Consider the following 19,744-nt stretch of genomic DNA (forward strand, 5'->3'; position numbering starts at 1 on the left):
CGGCTGGTTACTAAGCTGCATAGTTTGGGTGGTTCTCTATTTTGATTGGTAGCTTAGGTTATATAATTATTTTTCTAGTGTGTGTTTCCCTCACAATGCATTTGATTTTAGTCCTGTGCTTATCCATAGGAAGAAGATGGCAAAATAGAGTTAATGAGGACACAGTTTTGCCTTACTTCTCATGCACCCAAAACCAGTTCAGTCTGCATTGGTCCTTCTGTTTTTCATATGTGGATGTAGTGGGAGTATGTCTAAATAGAAATTGTCTAAATTTGATGGTTACCAGAGGTTGCTAGGTACATTGTTTAGTGAGAGATGTGTGTATACAGTACTGGCAGGTAGGTGAACTAGGCTTCCAAATGCATTATTACAAGAACGGAGGTGTGTATGCATACCCCAAATCAAATAGGGGTCCCAGGATTCTAAACTACATGTTATGCTTGCTTGCCTCAATTATAACCATCCTCTCTTATTTCTTCCTTAAAAAAAAAAAAAAAAAAAAAAAAAAAACCAAAAAAAAACAAACAAACAAATATTGTGTGGCAGTTTCATACATGAGTATGCTGAATTTTGGTGATTTCACCCCCCCTTCACTTTCTCACCCTCTCCCTAAAATCCTTCCCAACAACCCCCCCCTTTTGGTTTTGTGTGTGTGTGTGTGTGTGTGTGTGTGTGTGTGTGTGTGTGTGTGTGTGTGCGCTATTCTGGTGTGTATATGTGTGTGTGTGAAGCCCACTGAATTGTGGTTGTTTGCATGAGCATGAGTGAGCAGTTATATTGTACTTTGTTCTTACTCATATAAAGCTCACATAAGCCATCTAGACCTACAATTTTCCAGATTTTCTTAGAAATGGATGATTCAGTCTACTACAAATACAATGGTTGTCATCTTAAAAATCACCACTTATGGACACAAGAGGTGGTATTTCTTCCTTTAAATAATGTTTGGGTAGTTGCATTCAGGTCTCACCAAGTATGCTGACCAGTTTCTCCCTTTCAGGTTTTGGGAGGGAAGGTGCCCACTCTTGTGTGATAGGTGCTCTGTGGTGTGAAAAGCAGCGGTGCCTCCAAGTGCATTCAAATGAGTTTATACATTGTAGTTTGGAGGTTCATGTTGAATTTACTTGGCATACTGTTTTATAGCTTTTACAGATTATCTGTAGAGCAAAGGAGAAAATGGATTCTGTTTATTGAGTATTACATCTCTGATTCCACTTCAGCAGAGAAGATAATATTGACAAGCAATCTGGTCTTCATATCTGGGGTTATACTGTATTAACTGTTTATCTAGTTTGCTTTGAATTTGTTTTTTGGTTCAGTAGATTAAAAATACTAGACCATTACTTTGTACATTTTACATGGTGTAGCCTCCAATAATATTTCTTCTTTGAGAAAATTGGATAGAGTTCTGAGTGATTCATAAGTTACCACTTTCTTAGAACTGCTCCCAAAGTAAAAAGGCACGTTTAATACATTTTTGTGTGAAAATGAACTACTCATGAAACATTGTCATTCTTGTTTCATGGAGACATTACTATAAAAACTAAGGCCTAGTTTAAAAGGACTAATGAAGACTAATGGATGAACTATGAGTGACAAATTTTTGGGAGACTATTTTCAGTCCTGCATGAAAAAAAAATCTCATGAGTCTCATGAGAAAGAGATTTTCATTTTGTTAGAACCTATGGTGAATGTTTTTTTTGACTATGGACCCAGAACTACAGGCAACTAAAACGCTAAGTGGGAGAACTAGTCTTCCCCAGGGATGAGCCCCCTAGTTTGTTATCCAGTACCGGGTGTCAGCTTTGAAATCATATGTATACAAGTAACACTAACAGGACTGAGCAGGTTGTATTTATATATTTATTTGTTTTTATATGTATAACAATAACAAAACGAGACTATGAATTTGAAAGGGGGGGTTGGACTTGAAGGAAAGGGATGGAGAAAATGATGTAATTATATCTTAATTAAAAGTAAAAATCAAATTAAAGAATAGTGCTACACTAACTTAAATATCATTTAACAAAAGATAAATTGTATAGGTTCTCTTGTTTAAAGTATTCTCTTTGGCTGGGATGTTGATCAATGCTGGAGTATATATTTAATATGCATGAGGTCCTGAGTTAGATCCTCAGCACTGCAGAAAAACCAGAAACTAAACTGATGGACCAGCCAGCCAGCCAGCCAGCCAACCAACCAACCAACCAACCAGAAAGCCAAACAACATAAGAAAATCCCCAGCCTTGCAGTGGTGGTGCATGCCTTTAATTCCAGCACTCAAGACGCAGAGGCTGGCAGATCTCTGTGAGTTTGAGGCCAGCCTGGTCTATAAATCGAGTTCTAGGACAGACTCCATAGCTACAGAGAAACCCTGTCTTGAAAAAACAAAACAAAACAAAACAAAACAAAACAAAAGAGCAAGAAAAATCTCCCAAAATATTCTGCTTAAATTATGTGACCCTCTAGTTTTCTGGTTGACTTGATTTATCCTTAAAAGCTTCCTAAAGGAAGGAAAGATCTTAATTTATATCTGAAACTGATTTATTGTCTAAATCAATGGTTCTCAACCTGTGGGTCATGACTCCTCAGGAGTGTGAAGTAATCCTTTCACAGGGGTAAGACCATTGGAAAACACATACATTACAATTCATCACAACAAAATTACAGTTATGGAGTGGCAATGAAAATTATGATTGGTGGGGGGGGTTTACTACAACTTGAGGAACTATATTAAAGGGTCACAGCATTAGGAAGGTTGAGAATTACTGAGCTAAATCCTTTATGGAGAAGATTGCATTTGGCACAGTTTCTTGCATTTGAATCTTTGTACAATCCAGTGGATTTCTTGCTTATAAACTTGAAGTCCTTTATGACATAATTTCTTACATAGATGGCTGGTATTTTGTGGTAAAGAAGAAAGTAGCTATTTGTATTACTATATATTGTTACTATATTTAATATTCTTATACATTTGTATGTGTCTTTATATCCTCCTGTGCCAGAAGTGCATTGCATGCATCTTAAGGAATTTGAGAATGCCAACACCTTTAAGTAGTCTGTTGTTGGGAGATCCTGTAGGAGTTGGCCACACTCCTTTCCCCCGGGCATTGTACATTTCTGACTGAAATTGTCTGTGCCTCAGGCAATGGAGAAATAAAATACCCAAAGAATACTTGTGCTGGAAATGTGTAGTGATCATGAAGATGGTGTGGCTTGCAGTTAGCATGTGGCATGCCTGGATGGAAGAGCATATTAATAAGGGCTGATATATATCGTGGCGAGTTTATTTGAGGGCTCCTCTGTGGTCAGATGTTTATTGTCACCTGTTCAATGCATGACTCCTGTGTTTTAGTTTTTAATTTTAAAAATATTCGTTTTTATTATGTGTATGTGTGTTTCTGTGTGTGGGTATGTGCATGTAAGGTCAGGTGGTGGGAAGCCTATCCCCTAAGCTGGAAATAGTGACAGTTGTGATCTACCTGACGTTGGTTCTGGGAACTGAACTCTTCTCTGGAAGAGCAGCTAGCTTTCTTCTCTTTTCCTTTCTCTTCTTCTCCTCTCCTCCTTTTCCCTTTTTCTTCTCTTCCCCTCCCCTCCCCTGTTTTCTCTCCTCCTTTCCTCCCCTCTCCTCCCCTCCTTCCCGCCCCTTCCTTCCTCTCCTACTCCTTTTTTAATACAAGGTTTCTCTGTGTAGCCTTGACAGTCCTTGAACTCATTTTGTAGACCAGGCTGACCTTGAACTCACAGAACTCCACTGGCCTCTGCCTCTTGAGTCTTGGTATTAAAGACAAGTGCCACCACGCCCAGCTGGCTGCTAGCTTTCTTAACTGGTGAGCCTTCTGTTCAGCCCTCAGTTTTTTTTTTTTTTTTCAGTAAAACACAAACAAAACAAACATTGACCATTTCCATTAATTGGAGACATTAACTATTGTCTAAATAAATTAGCACCTGTTTTCCTGCACAAAAATGTTTCATAAGTAGAGGGTTGCAGAGTATTACTGTTCTCCTGGTGGAGTATATATATCCCAGCCCCCTTCCCTGCCTTCCCTGGCAAGGCTGCTGGACACATTGGCAATCAGCTTGATGCAGTGAGATCATGGATATATAAGCAACCATTAACTGTACTGTGGCTGGTGATACATTTGCAACTCCTGCCCTTCAAAGCCCAAGTTTTCTCTTTCACTGATGATGTCTTTTATTCTTTGTAATGCAGGAGGGGGAAATTATGCTTATTTATGTGGAATAAAAGATTTACCTTTAACAAATGATTGCTTTTTTCTTCATAGTGCTTGCAGTGTAGTCATTGCATGGAATTTTAGTTTTAACTTGAGATGTTCTTTTCTTTCCTTTTAAAATAGTTGGTATCGCCAGTTATTTCAGAGTCCCGATTGTGCCTGTCTCTCTAGCAGTATTTCCAGTGGTGCTTCATTATTTCTGTGTGTTCCAGCTGTTTATGGAGTCTTTATGTTTCTCTGCATTTTTTGTTTTATTTTTTGAGGTGTATACACACCGTTACACTTCATGGAGTTGCATCCAGCCAAGTCTCTATGTTCTTCTTGTGAAGAGGCAGAAAATCACCTCTCCCAAGAATTTCCACCTTCTGGCCAAGGGAACTGTGTTCTGAAGAGCTGTACACAGACGGGAGGCACCTTGTTTGCTTGCTCTGCTGCTAGAGCATTGATTTAATTAGAAGACAGGCTGTGGGTGGCCGTGTGCAGACAAAGAAGCACCAGACAGAGCCCACTTAGCCTGGGACGGTAAAAGTAAGTTACGTTCTTTTAAACAATTCTTGGAGTACTAATGCTGATTCTTGCCTTTAGTACTGAGGACCAACTTGTAACTTACTGTGTTTACACATTGGGTAGGCACAGCTGTTCTCTTCCCAAGACTCTAGAAATCATGTCTGCTTTCCAGCACACAGTACATGCTTTTTTTTTTTTTTTCTTTTTTTAAGAATAAGAAGAAAATCAAGCCTTTAACTTTACTCTATCAAAATCCAAGTGAAAACACTTAACTACAGACTGTGTCATGATGTACTCTGTACTGATGGGAACATGAAGACTTTCTTTAGCCTTTTGTAGCCATTCTTGATGAGCTCTGTGGACCCCATCAGAGGCCTCCTCTTGACTAAAGCTGTCAAGGGGATGTGTTCTAAGACTAGACCTAGCAGTTTTTGAGAAATATATAGCCTTGTGTATGAGCTTTCATTTTTCTCTGGGCATTGTTACTCTCAAGAATATAGTTCATTTGATACTTAGTTTTGAGATATCTAAAACAACCTATGGCATGATGGTAGAATATTTCTGTATTTTGAATATGTGGAAGTAATTTATTTGATCTTGAGTATTAAAATATGCTGTAATTCTGCATTCATGGATATAATTAGATTTATTGGTTCTGAGAAGTGCAATCTTACCATTGTTGAACCATTGCATCTATATTTGTAGTTACTTGATTTATCATTTTCAGACATCAGTTTTATAGAATTTTATAGTTTTACAACTTTTTCCCCCTTTCGTTAATGAGGGATTGAAGCTAAAACTTTTTTGCATTCTTCATTTCTGTGTAACCATAGAGATTCTAATTTGAAAGATGACCTTTGTGTTCTTCTTTGCGGGGAGGGAAGTGTTGGGTGTTAAAACTAGGCCTTAGTTAGGGTTTCTTTTGCTGTGATAAGACACCATGACCAAAAGCAACTGGTGGAAGAAGGAGTTTATCTTAGCCTTTGGTTCTATAGCACAATCTATCATCAAAGGAAATCAGGGCAGGAACTCAAACAGGATAGGAACCTGGAGGCAGGAGCTGATGCAGAGGCCATGGAGGAGTGCTGCTTACTGGCTGTCTCCCCATGGTGTGCTCAGCCTGTTTTCTTATAGTATCCTGACCATCAGCCCAGGGGTGGTGTTGCCTACAATGAGCTGGGCCTCCCAAATCAATCACCAATCAAGGAAATGCCCCTGAGGCTTGGCCACAAACCAGTCTGTCAGGACATTTTCTCAATTGAGGTTAATTCTTCCCAGTGGCTCTCTCTTGTATTAAGTTGCTAAAAAACTAACTAGGACAGTTGATGTCTTTTCAACTTGACACATTTATTGGAGCTATAACTTTTTCTTTTTTGTCCCTAAGATATCATGTTAATATTAATATGATATAAAACATTCCAACTTTTAAAAGTCCCACAGTCTTTAAAATTTAAACACTTTAAAAGTTCTGTGTCTTCAAAATATTCAAGGTCTCTTTTAAAATTCAAAGTTTTTCTAAAATATCCAAAGTCTGTAAAATTCCTAAGTCTCTTAACTATAGGCTTCAGTAAAAGAACAAAACAAAACAACAAATAAGTTAAATATGTTCTTACTTCAAAAGGGAAAAGTCAAGACATAGGCACAATCAAATCAAAGTAAAACCAACTTCAAAGTGGAAATCTCACTGTCAGGCTTCTGGGAGCTATTCATGATCTTCTGGGCTCCAGAGAGCTTCATCTCCATTTCTCCGTCTGCCGAACATACAACTTGTCTCCTTGGTTAAGTAAGGCCAGTTCCACGTCACAACTGCTGCTGTCCTTGGTGGTGGTCCCATTGTACTAGCATCTCCAAAATGTTGAGGTATCTGCAACTAGGGTACACTTCCACCAGTACTTTCTCCTGGGCTCTCCTCAGGGACTCTGACTTTGTCACATAGTACCAGGTTTCCATGACTCCTCCAGTCCTGGACCTTCTACTTCATCAGAGTGTGTATCTTCACTAGTGGTCTGTCATCAAAGACTCCAGCCCTGTACTGTGCCAAGCCTCAGCTTCTCTTTATGCCTTCAAAACCAGTACTACTTTGGAAACTTGTAACATTAAAAAAAGTTCAGTTGCCAGCATAAGTTATAACCTAGTCTTCTGGTGGACTACAGCTTCAGTGTGCTGACTCTGGTGGAAATGCTTCCAAAGATTTCACTTCAGTGATGCTGGTGTCTTCTTAAAGACAGCTGGCTCTTCAGCCCTAGCTGACCACTATCAGTTGATCCAGTGAAGCAAAGGTTTCACTTTAGAGGTTTAAGTCTCTTCTTAATGACAGCTAATATTTCAGCTTCAGCTGACCAGAACTGTAGAATCTTAAAACTCAAAATATCAAATAGCCCCAATGTATGCCTTTAAGGGACTCCCAAAACTTCCTCTGAACCCTCGTAAGCCAAGCTTCAGTTTTCGAATGCTCTCAGCATTCTTATCTTCAAAGTTACACAGCAGCCCATTAAGCTCGGAACACTCAATACTTTCCTAGTCCAAAGTTCCAAAATCCTTCCACTGTCCTTCCTTAAACATGGCCAAGTCTATCATAGTAATACCCCACTTCTGGTACCAATTTTTGCCTTAATTAGGTTTTCTACTGCTGTGATAAAATGCTGTGACCAAAAGCAGCTTTTGGAGAAAGGGTTTATTTCTGCATACAGTTCCACATTACAGTCCATCGTCAAAGGAAGTCAGGGTAGGAATGCAAACAGAGTAGGAACCTGGAGACAAAGTCCATGGAGGAGTACACAGGACTGCTGTGTACTGACCTTTTGCTGCCTGCTTTCTTATAGTACCCAGACCACCAGCTCAGGTGTAGAATTGCCCACAGTGAGATGGACTCGCTCAAATCAATCATCAATCAAGAAAATTCACACCATAAGGCCTTACTTTGTTTTTTTAATGTGTGTGTGTGTGCGCGTGCGCGAGCGCATGCATTCGAGTGCCTAGTCCATGCCTATACTTACTTGTGAAGGTCAAAATGCAACTTCAGATGTTTTCCTCTAATGCTCTCTACTCTATATTTTGAGACAAGGTCTGTCTCTTACTCTGGCTCACTGAGAATAGAGGATTTTTGCCTTTCAATGCTAGGGTTACAGACAAGTGTGCAAGTTATGCCACACGTAGCTTTGTTTTGCTTCAAAGATTTACTTATGTTTGTCTACACGTTCATGTGAGTGCAGGTGTGATCCACCCAATGTGATTTCTGGTAGTGGAACTCAGGTCCTCTGGAAGAGTAATGTGTGCCATCTTTCTAGGCTCCATATCTATTTTTTTAATTTTAATTTAAATTTTTTATGTGGGTGCTGAAGATCTGAATGTCAGTCTTAATATTTGGGCAGTGATCACTTTACTCCTTGAACCATCTCCCCAATCCCAGAATACTGCCCTTTGATTTTAAGTTTTTGTGTATCCAAAACAAACAACACCAAAGACGGGAGTAGTTGATGTATCCCTTTAATTCCTTCACTTGGTACAAGCAGACCTCTGTGAGTTCAAGGTCAGCCCTGTCTATATAGTGACTTATAGGGCACCTAGAACTGCATAGTGGGACCCTATCTTTAAAAAAAAAATTGTGTGTCTCTTAAATTTAATCTTAATTCAGAATCTGGGAAAGAATGAAGAAAGGTGTCACATAATTTTTAAGGCTCTCAAGAATATATAAGTATTGCTTCAAAATTATGCAGAATACTGTCAAAAATTTCCTGTTGTTTGTCTGTCTCTATTCTGTCTTATTTTTAGTGTGAGAACTTCAGTGAAGGATCATAAAGTTCTTTGGTCATCTTTATTGCTAAGCAGTGTTTATTGGCAATAAGTTTCACTTCATATCTAGCCTCTTGCATGATCTGTATATTTCCTGACAGTTAGTAGCATCCTATCTCTTGGCACAGGGCATCAATACTATCTAGTGCACTACGCTTCTTACAGAATTCAGAATTGGAAGTTCATTTATACTTCCCTCTTTTGGCATATATGTAGAGGTCAACAATGTTTTGTAGTAGGCTAGAAATCTTTTTAATAAAAACAAATGTAGTTACTAGAGGACTTAAAAGTTAACCCCCACCCCCATTCTATGTTTTGAAAGAAGGATAGTGTAAATACTATAATTCCATAATCTGGTAAGCTCTATGTGAGTGATATTTCCATATTATTGTCAACATGGTTAAAAGGTATTATGACTTAAGTTGAAGGGAAGTGTAAGTGGCTGCCAAATCTGGCAATTTTGGGGAAATAGCTGCATTTGTCTTTTTATTGTAGCTCATGTGGAAAGAACAGTTTCAGGTACTGTGTGTGCTAACTTCCTTCTGGACATCATAATGAATCCAACTAAAACACTTTAAAACTATTTCAGATGTGCAAGTCTTGAAGCCAGTATTTTAGTTTAAAGATTTCTGTTGTGTTTGACAAGTAACTCTTTGTACTGTAACTTTGTGACTTTCAGTTAAAAATGTGGAAAAAACCTACCATGAAGTCATTTTTCTGCATAATTATATTCTTAATTAGGCAAATTAATAATAAAGAGGTAAATACAATTATTTTTGTTAAAATATTTTAACTAACAAAAATATGACTATATTTTTGATAGACTATGCCAGGTTAACAAATGCTGTAATGAACAAATATCAGGATTCCGATTTTTTTGACATTTTTAAAAGATCTTACATAGTTTAGGATCCTAAGAGTTTTCATAGTGCATATGCTGTTGTTTCCAGCCAAAATATGTTGTTTTTTGTATAGTTGGACTGCTTTAACAAATGAACTGTCACTAATATTAAACTTTAGTATTCACAGAGTGTGATGCAAACAAATGTTCTTTCAACTTACATCCAGGACATCTAAGATATTGCTTTAACACATGTTTAAGTAGAGTACTCTAACTATTTGGCTGGATACAATTCCGGACTGTCTAGTTGAGTAATTTCCTCAGGCATTCCAACTTTGATCAACCACAGCAAGAACTCTTAGTATGTCTGTAAACCAGCCAGTGCATCTGCAAGTATGTCCTGAAGAAGAGAGGAAAGAGAGAATGCCAAAAAAGAAAGAGTAACACTGTCGTTTGGAGTTATGGATTGACGATGGAAAGTTTCTTATTTCATTAAGAACCCTTTCAGATAATTGAATCTCTTCTTTAAAAGTATGCCATGTTGTTCGGTATTAATTAATGAGAAAGACTTCAGTTGGGCCTAATTAAAATGTTTTCTGGCTAACTCTGGTGCCTTACAAAAGTCCATTAATTTTTGAGCTTTCTGCTCTTTAAAATTTGCTGCTATTTCAAACACATTTAGTAAGTACCTTAGTAAAGTGTGTCTTCAGTATTTCTAATTGGCTGGGTTTTTACTTTTTATTTTTTTGGTAGAAATGCTGGTATACAACTGAATGTTCACGACTGTCTTAAAAAACAGAATAACTGAGAACAGGCATCATAGGAATACCTCAGGTGCCTTTTCCACACATGCAGTAGAGCTGTTTGCTCTCTGACCTTGTTTTCTGTAGTCCTGTGGTACTAGATAGGAGTAAATGTCCCAGTTCTTCAGTTTTTTAGTTCTGTTCTTTTTTTTTTCCTTTCCCCTCTTGGTGCTGGGAATTATACCCACGGTATGAATGTATGGTAGGCAAGTATTGAACTATATCCCCATACTATAATTAGTTTCAGGTCTGAAAATTTTTCATTTGGGTTCAGTTTTATTAAAATTTATGGGAAGTTCATATTCTTCTTGTAACTTGCCTATGTAGATTTCTGTCATTGGCTACTTCTCAATTATCACGGAAAGGAAGGTTAACACAGTTAAAAAATTTATTAAAAGTTTGGTTGTATTTTCACTGATTGTTTATTTAGAATGGAACAGAGGACAGAAAAATTGGCACAATTACACCCATCAAGTCTGCCTCCTGAATCCTAAAGAGTATGCAGAGAAATGGTAAATTGGCAAGCTGAAGGAAGATGGAGGACAAATCCCAGGTCCACTCACTGTGATGTTCAGTGTAAGAGTACAAGCAGACATCTGAGTTGATCTCTGTATTAGCCTTTTCCCATTGTACTGAAATCACAGAAACTGAACTTCTTAGAGAAACTATTAAACTCAAGCATTTGGAAGTTCAGTGGTGTGATACCTTAATTAACTGAGCTCTGGTCAAGACTGCCTGGTGAATGGCAGAGAGTCGGAAGGTGTTGGACAAGGTGTCAAACCAAGAAACAGAGACTGAGTTTTAAAAGAGTTTTCTCTGAGAACTCCCAGAGAATCCTGTGAGATCTGCCTTTGAGGCTATGACCTCAGTTATCTCAAGCTTAAGATACTACTTCTGCAGAAGCATGAGACCTCAACCTTTATAAAATGTGAAAGGTCAGAGGTTAAAAAAGAGACAGCACACAAATGTGTATGGGTGGGCCCATATACTAGAGGGGCTAGAGAGGTCGCTTAGTAGTTAAGATCACTTACTGCTCTTGTACAAGACCTACATTAGGTTCCCATCACCTCCAAGGCTACATCTTTTCTAACAAAAAGCCACACTTCCTATTAATGCCCCCCCCCCCCCCCCCGTGAGCTTATGGTGGTCAATTACATTCAAACTACCCAGGGCCTTATCATTGTTTTTTTAGTTTCCTAATAGAATTCACATTCAACCTATTCTTATGTGTTTGTAGGCTATTTGTAAGTCTTTGGGGAAAATACCTGTTGATGTCACTGCATGTCCTTTGTCCATTTGAAATTTTTCTTTCGCATCCTTCATGGTTGTAGAAGAGCTGTATATATTCTGGTTATTAGATTACTTAAAAATTTAAATTACCTTTTCTTTATTTTGTAAGTTGGTATACATGTGCCATGACATCTACAGGTCAGAGGACTGCTTGTGGGGGTCAGTTATCTCCTTCTACAATGTAGATCTAGCGGTTGAACTCAGGTTGTCAGACATGATGGCAGGCATCTTTACCCACTGAGTCATCTTTGTTGGCTCTTGGATATTGGATTATATTGCAGGTTTAACTCTAAAATAATGTCAGAAGAAACAAGATAAAAACTAAACTATGGATACCATTGTGGTTTGCTTGTCTCCCTGTTTATAGCTTTCTGATCATGACCTATCTTCTATTTTAGATTTATATTATTATATTTACTATTGTCTAATATGCCATCCAATTTATCATCAGTCTACATAGTCATAATTTTTAAATCTTTGTAGTTGCAGATCAAAAATATTCCAACTAAAATTTTCATCTGTATTGAATATGTGCAGTTTTTCTTGTCAGTCCTTAAATGGTACAGTGTAACAACTATAAATTAGTTATGTAGCACACTGGCTTTGTACTCATGGAGATCTTTCTGCCTCACTTTACAGAGTGCTAAGATTATAGGCATGGGTCACATGACTGGTACCCTTGGAGGCTAGAAGATGGTATAAGATTTCCTGGAACTTGAATTACAGATGGTTTGTGAACAGCCATGCAGATGTTGGGAACTCAACCCAGGTCCTCTGCAAGAGCATCAATTTCTCTTAATTGCTGAGCTATTTCTCCAGCCCTCTCAGTCTGTCTTTGAACATGTGTGTATCCTATCTCAGCCTTCTGAGTATTGCAAGCAGGAATCAATATGTCTAACAAATATGTTACTCAAGGTTCATAAACTTTTTCTTTTTCTTCATAATACTAGGTGATACTGGGGATTGAACCCAAGACCTCATGCATGCTAGGCACACATTTTACCACTGAATTTACTACATTTATATAAGGGTTTAGTGTGGTGGTGCTTTTCTGAAACTTATCCTCTTCAGATACCAAAAGACATCTGTATTTCATTCCCTTCCTTGCCCTGTCAACTTCTCCCCTTTCTTGGTACTGGGTATGGAACCCAGGACCTTGATGGTGTTAAGCCTATGCTCTGCTACTGAAGGCATCTGCCTCTTAAAGCTGGAATTGAGACTACTTGTTGGGAAGACTATATTGTGTTTTTCGTATTGCTATAAAACCTATGATTTATCTCACTATTTAGCAAACTTGGGTCAAAAAGCCAAATGGGCTTTCAGCCTACGTTTGATGGTCTGTAAACTTGTAATGGTTTTTAGTTTTTAAGATGATTGAAGCAAAATCAAAAGGAACCTAATATTTCATGATACTAGAAAATTATATTTCAGGGTACAAAATGCAACTTCTCTGGGATACAGCCATACTCACTCATTTGTGTATTTTTTCTGGCTGCTTTTGTACTTCAGTGCTAGAGTTGAGTAGCTGAAGCATTGTATGGTCCACAAGTCTGAATCATTTAATATATCTGACCTTTTACAGGAAAAAAAATGCCTTGCAATAGATATTCAATAGATATTTGTTGAATGAATGAATGAATGAATCCTAACATATACTACCACAAAATAATTTAAGTGGGAAAACCTTTAGTCATTTAGCTCTTGGAAGTTGAGCTTTGTTGGTTGTTAAATGTTAAGTATGTCCCCAAATGTGTTTGTGTGTCGATTGTTTTTTTGTCAGTAACTTAGTTTCATTGGCCACCCTTCATCCTGTAGATAATATGAACCAATAAGGAAATACTAGAGAGTTAATAAATCTTGGGACAGTGTTGGCTAAGATAGTCATACTTCATTTTTCTTTTAAGTTTTTGTTCATCCCCTAATCCCCTCCCTTGGGATCAGTTCTCACTATGTAGCTCAGGCTAGTCTGGAGCTGCATTATTCTTGTTTTAATTTGAAAAATGCAATGATGGAAAATTCACCCCGTTTTTGTTTATTCTATCCTGGGGATGAAATCCAGGTTCTTGCACGTACTAGGCAAGTTCTATGACACTGAACTATATTTATATGCCCTATTACTCTTAGAAGATTCATAAAAGCTTGTTTTAAGACTATTTCCCACTTGTTACTTTAAGATGAATAAAGCTACTTGCTTGTCAATGGAAGCAGTAATTAAAAGAATTTCAATGGAATACTTAATTATATATGGGTAAAAATTATATATTCTCCCATGTTTCATTCATCTTAAGATGTGCTTGTGAAGGAAAGAAATACCTTGATAGAGGGAGTGATTATGGGATTATTGAGAAACCTGGCACTAGGGAATTTCTCTGGAATATATAAGGATAACCCTAGATAAAACTCTAAGCAGTAGTGGAGAGAGTGCCTGAACTGGTTTTCCCCTGCAATCAGATTGAGGACTACCATAATTGTCATCGTAGAGCCTTCAACCAGTTTCTGATGAAAGCAGATGTAGAAATCCATAACTAACCACTGGGCTGAGCTCTCAGAGTCTAGTCTAAGAGAGGGGAGAGTGTTAATATGAGCAAATGGATCAAAACCATGATGGGGAAATCCACAGAAACAGTTCACCCTAGCTAGTAGGAGCTCACTGACTCCAGACTAATAGCTGGAGAACCTGTATAGGACTGAACTAGGGCCTCCTGAATGCAGGTGACAGTGGATGGCTTGGGCATTTTGTGGGGCCACTGGCAGTGGGACCAGGATCTATCCATAGAGCATGAACTGCTTTTTTGGAGCCCATTTCCTATGGAGAGATACCTTGCTCAGCTTAGATACGGGTGGGAGGGCCTTGGTCTTACGTCAATGTGGTGATGGGACAGACTTTGATGACTCCCCTTACCCTTCTTGAGGAACAAATGCAGGGGGTTTGGGGGAAGGTGGGGGTACAGGAGGGGGAGAGGGAGGAGAAATAGGGATTGGTATGTAAAATAAAAACTAGGATATGCTTGTTTAATTTGCACTTGAGACAGTGTGAACACTAATACACTAATGGTCTATCAGTAGATATCCAACTTACTTTAAGAGGAATTTTGGAGCTTGGAGAGAGAATCATTTCATATAAAATGATTGTTTATTAAGCCATTTTGGTTTTCATATATTTGAAAACTTGTTTGCATCTGCAAGAGATGCTTATAGAGGTTACATAATCACAGTAAACTCCATAGCTGTGCAAAGTGTCCTTAGTTTATATTTTATCAAAGGACACTAAGTGGGTAATGCGGCTTGTGGTTTCTAGTGAAAAAGTAAAGTGTTGCATCCCTTTGTCTTGACTGGATACTGCCAGATTTTACTGTAGGAAATGCTTCCCTGTCATAGCGGTAGAGTAGATCCTGGCTCGCCGCTTCTTCATCCTTACATTCAAAGCGATATTGCTATTTGAAGTATTGTTGTTTCCCTGGAATTTCCCTGTAAGAATGTCATGCAAGAATTAGTATCTACATGGGGGAGGGCCTAGACCCTTCCCCAAATGATATGACAGACTTTAATGATCCCTCATGGGAGGCCTCACCCTCCCTGGGGAGAAGATGGGAGATGGGATGGGTGGTTGGTGCAGGACATGGGAGGATGGGAGGGAGAGGGAACTAAGATTGGTATGTAAAACAAGATTGTTTTTAATTTAAATAAAAAAGGAATTAGTATCTAGCTTAGTTAAGGGGGTGATAGTTTTCAATAATTACTCTATTTTACCTAGTTATAAGTAACTGCTATTTAGTCATTTTACAAATATTTACCTTGTGTGAATGAAACATTGCTGTCAATTCTGGGATACAACACGTAAAAAGGCAAAGGGGCTTATGTCCTGTAGGACGAATTGATATCAGAAATTAAGATGTAAGCTGAGTGTGGTGATGCACACTGTCTTAGTTAGATTTGTCTTAGTTAGGGTTACTGTTTCTGGGATGAAACCACATGACCAAAGCAACTTGAGGAGGAAAGTATTTATTTGGCTTGTGTTACCTTACAACTGTTCATCACTGAAGGAGGTCAGGACAGGAACTTAAACATGACCGGAACCTGGAGGCAAGAGGTGATTCAGAGACCATGGATGGGTACTGCTTACTGGCTTGGTCTTTATGGCTTGGTTATCCTGCTTTCTCCCAGGACCAGCTGCCTAGGAATGGCACCACCCACAATGGGCTGGGCTCTCCCCCATTAATTATTAATGAAGAAAATGCCTACAGCCCTGTGTATGGAGGCATTTTCTCAATTGAGGCTCCCTCCTTTGCAGTGTCTGAGGTTAATAGTTGTGAACCACTATGTTGGCTCTAGGCATCTAACTTGGGTATTCTGCAAGAGCAACAAGTGCTCTTAACCGGTGAGTCACCACTCCAGAATCCCTAAACTCATTTTCATTATGGCCCTATTTTAACTCACCCTTTGGAGACTGGGTTCCATGTAGCTCAAGCTACATGCCCTAACCGAACCCATTATTTTGCACAGGTACCTCATGCTAAAAAGATCATCTTTTTTCTTTTCTTTTCTTTTCTTTTCTTTTCTTTTCTTTTCTTTTCTTTTCTTCTCTCTCTCTCTCTCTCTCTCTCTCTCTCTCTCTCTCTCTCTCTCTCTCTCTAAGAGATGCTACTTGATTTTTTTCTAGTTCAGTTGCTCTTTATTTCTTTTCCTTGCCTTATTGTCTTGCTACAATTATCTTGCATGTTGTTGAATAAGAGTCTGTAGAATGGATATTCCTGTTGTGTTTTGACTTTAGGGAAAATTACTCAGTTTTTCCCCTTTATCCTATTTTGTAATGTTAGCTTTGGACTTTTTATAGTTTCCTTTATTATGGCAAAGGAGTTGTTTTCTGTTTCTAGGTTACTTAGTGTTTTTTAAGTTTGTTTGTTTTTGATTTCATGAGAAAGTGTTGTAGTTTGTTAAATGCCTTTTGTCTAGGTCTCTTGACATGACTTTTTTTTTAATTAACATGGGGTATTTTGATTGATTTTTTTTCCAGTTATTAAACCAACCTTACTTTCTTGAGATCCCTCTTGTTCATGATATAAACAATTGTTTATAGTCTATTGGATTTGGTTTCCTTTTGTTTCTTCAATGATTTTAATGTTAGCATCTACAAAGTATAATGTATATTACTCTCTAAGTTTTTCCTATTTTTGTCTTTTGTTATCAGAGAAGTACTGATTTGCATGAGTCTTGAGTAAGTTTTCTCTTTTAGATTTTAGAGGGTTTATGAAGGACTGAAATTAATTCTCTTTTAAGACTAATAGTACTTAAATTTGTTTTTGTTTTTTAGGACTCCCCCTTTACAAATGCTGGAATGGGATCTAATCTAAATCTCTTAGGAGAAATTGAATGTGATGCCAGCATAATGGATGGAAAATCCTTAAATTTTGGAGCAGTTGGAGCACTGAGTGGTATGTGAGCATTATGATATAGTCCTTTATATTTTATTTTTTAAATAATATTTTTAAAAAATATTACTCCCTCATGGAAGGCCTCACCCTTCCTGGAGAGTGGATGAGGTGCTGGGATGGTTGTTGGTCAGGGTCATGGGAAGACGGGAGAGGGAACTGGGATTGATATGTTAAAAAAAAGATTGTTTCAAATTTAAATAAAAATTTATAAAAAAAATAGTATGTATACAGTGTTTTGCCTGCATGTATACCTGCAGATCAGAAGAGGGCACCAGATCCCATTATAGATGGTTGAACTGTGGCTATAAAAAGACCATTTGCCTATAGAGAACAGCAGAAACAAACATTTTGGAAAATATATGAAATATTATCTTGTTGGGAATGTGGTATGCCATTAGGCCAATTTACTCTTTTTTCTTGGGACATTTTCTCTGGGTGATTTCGTCCTTTTTCTTCAGATGTCTCATTTGTTCAGTGGTCTTCAGATTCCTTAGTTGGATACTTTCATTCTCATAGAAAGACAAAAATAAAACCCTGCCTCAACTCTAACTTCTCAGAGTTTCCTTTTGGCAGGTTAAATCTGATCAATGAAAGGCATTTGTTAGTCTTATACATTAGTTTATATTGAACGTTCATGCATTTTGATAAACTATTGTCTTTTCTAATAAAAACATCTCTTCAGTTCACATCTAATCTTTATCAATTTTGATATTATCCATAGCTTCTCTTCTCCTTTGGAATCAAAAACAATACCTCTTTCCCAATATAACACATATCCTGGTTTCTATTCTAAGGTCAACAACATCCTTAAAATATACAAGCTGATTCAATTCATCAGTTTTTTCTATTATTCAAGGTCTCTCTGCAGTTTTTCCTTTCTCATAGTGTTTAAAAAATTTAAAGTTAGTGAAGCATTGTGCAGTCTATCTTTGAGGGTCTTTATTACCCCTTTCTGTTTACTAATTATATCTTTTAATGTGTGATTAGATCTTTCTATAACTGCTTGCCCTGTAGGATTGTATGGTGTACTTGTAATATGTTTTATGCTGTAATATGGAAAAAAGAACTGCTTCATTTTATTAGAGACATATGCTGGAGCATTGCCAGTTTTAATTTGTACAGGTATCTCCATGATGGCCACAGCTGCTAATAAATGTGTGATTGTAGAATCCATCTTTTCAGAACTCAAAGCAGTTGCCCATTGAAATCCTGAATATCTACTTATGGTATGGTGCACACATTTAATTTTCCAAACTCTGCAAAATGAAACACAGCCATTTGCTTAATTTCCATTCTTTGAGTACTCTTTGGGTACATTTTGCAGGTAGTGAAGTTTGGTTATACAAAGAACAAGTAGGACATTTTCTTATAATTTCCTTGGCTTGTTATGCTACAGGGCCTGGTAGACCTGTGTGGAATCTGATATGTGCTATATATATGGGATGATTTCTATTTCGGATTATTTCTTTTAATTGAATAAATAACAAGTTTAATTCTGAATCACCTGAAAAAAAGTTCAGCTTTTTCAGCATTTAAAACAACTCTTTTTGCATATTGAGAGTAACTATATTAAGACGTTCTGGAAAGTTTAGTAATACCATGAAATTAGCATATAATTCTGACTTTTGAACAGAATTACAAGGGCTTTTTAGCTATCTTACTTAAATTTCTTGACTTATAACCTGCCTTTCCTGATTTGTTTGCATCAGTATAGGTAGTAGGGACTCCAGAAATTGGTGTTTCTCATACAGTGTGAGGAAGGATCCAGTTATTTTCTTTATAAACTGAAGTCTCTTGCATTGGAGCTCTTTCTTGTTAATCGCTTTCAAAAAATTACTGCAAGCTCTTTGCCAATGTTCACTTTCTACCTATAACGAAGAAATTTCAACATTAGTAAAAGGTAATTTCTGCTGGTTCTATTCCTGCTAGTTGACAAACTCGTAATTTTGCTTTCAGAATCAATTCAGAAACCTTATCTATGTAGGTCTTTAATTTTTTTTTTTTTGGTTTTCGATACGGTTTCTCTGTGTAGTTTTGGAGTGTTCAACACTGTGGTGGTATTTTGTTTGTGCTATAACAAATAAAGCTTGCCTAAAGATCAGAGTGGGGAGCTAAGCCACTAGTTAGCTGTAGAGCCCATGCAGTGGTGGCACATACCTTTAATCCCAGCACTTGGGAGGCAGAGGCAGGAAGATCAGGAGTTCAAGACCACACTGGGCTACACAAGATTTATTCAGTCAAAAAGAGAAACAGAGCCAGGTGGTGGTGGCTCACACTTCTAATCCCAGTACTTGGGAGTCACATGCCTTTAATCCCAGCACTAGGGAGATGGAAACAGGAACAATAAGGTTGGGTGGAGAGAAAAATGTAAAGCAGGAGGAGACAGAAGCTCACAGCCTTTAGTCTGAAGATTTGTGGAGGCAGGATCTTGCCCCCTTTGGTCTGAGGATTAGGTAGAGGTAAAAAGTCTGGTGGCTGGTTCCTTTACTGCGCTGACCTTTCAGTATTTACCCTGTTATCTGCTCTGTGTTTTTATTATTAAGACCAATTAGAATACATACTACACAATATGTTGAGCATTTATCTTCTCCTGTTCTAATGCCTATAATTTTTCTCATGTCAAACGCCATTGTTCTACCCAGACAGATTTGTCAGTTTACCGTTTTAAAGATAGAGCTGTAGGTATATTTGAAAGAGCAGTTGTTGTGTCTCGTTTATGTACAACCTCAATGGTTGATGACTGTTCTTTATAATACCTTTTTAATGTTTTTCTCAGAAACATATGCTAGTTTATTGTTTGTTCCTGAGATTGGAGGAATATTATTAATTGGGTGTTCCATT

At 37.7% G+C, this 19,744-nt stretch overlaps 1 protein-coding gene across 9 annotated transcripts in view; it reads left to right on the top strand.

Moving 5' to 3' along the window:
* Tasp1 (taspase 1) overlaps positions 1 to 19,744 on the top strand; it is a 207,632-nt gene that overhangs the window by 21,580 nt on the left and 166,308 nt on the right. For 8 of the 9 annotated variants that reach the window (XR_003486507.2, XM_027421662.2, XM_027421665.2 and 5 more), the window contains exon 5: positions 16,783 to 16,903. Coding sequence is in view for 8 of the 9 variants with exons in the window: in XM_027421662.2 (XP_027277463.1) it covers positions 16,783 to 16,903 (121 nt within the window). In the remaining variant the exon portion in view is untranslated. Of the gene's footprint in view, positions 1 to 4,501; positions 4,767 to 16,782; positions 16,904 to 19,744 lie in introns of all 9 variants that reach the window. The other variant, XM_027421668.2, reaches the window with a different exon arrangement.

This window comes from Cricetulus griseus, chromosome 6 (assembly GCF_003668045.3).
Source record: "Cricetulus griseus strain 17A/GY chromosome 6, alternate assembly CriGri-PICRH-1.0, whole genome shotgun sequence".
NCBI lineage: Eukaryota > Metazoa > Chordata > Mammalia > Rodentia > Cricetidae > Cricetulus > Cricetulus griseus.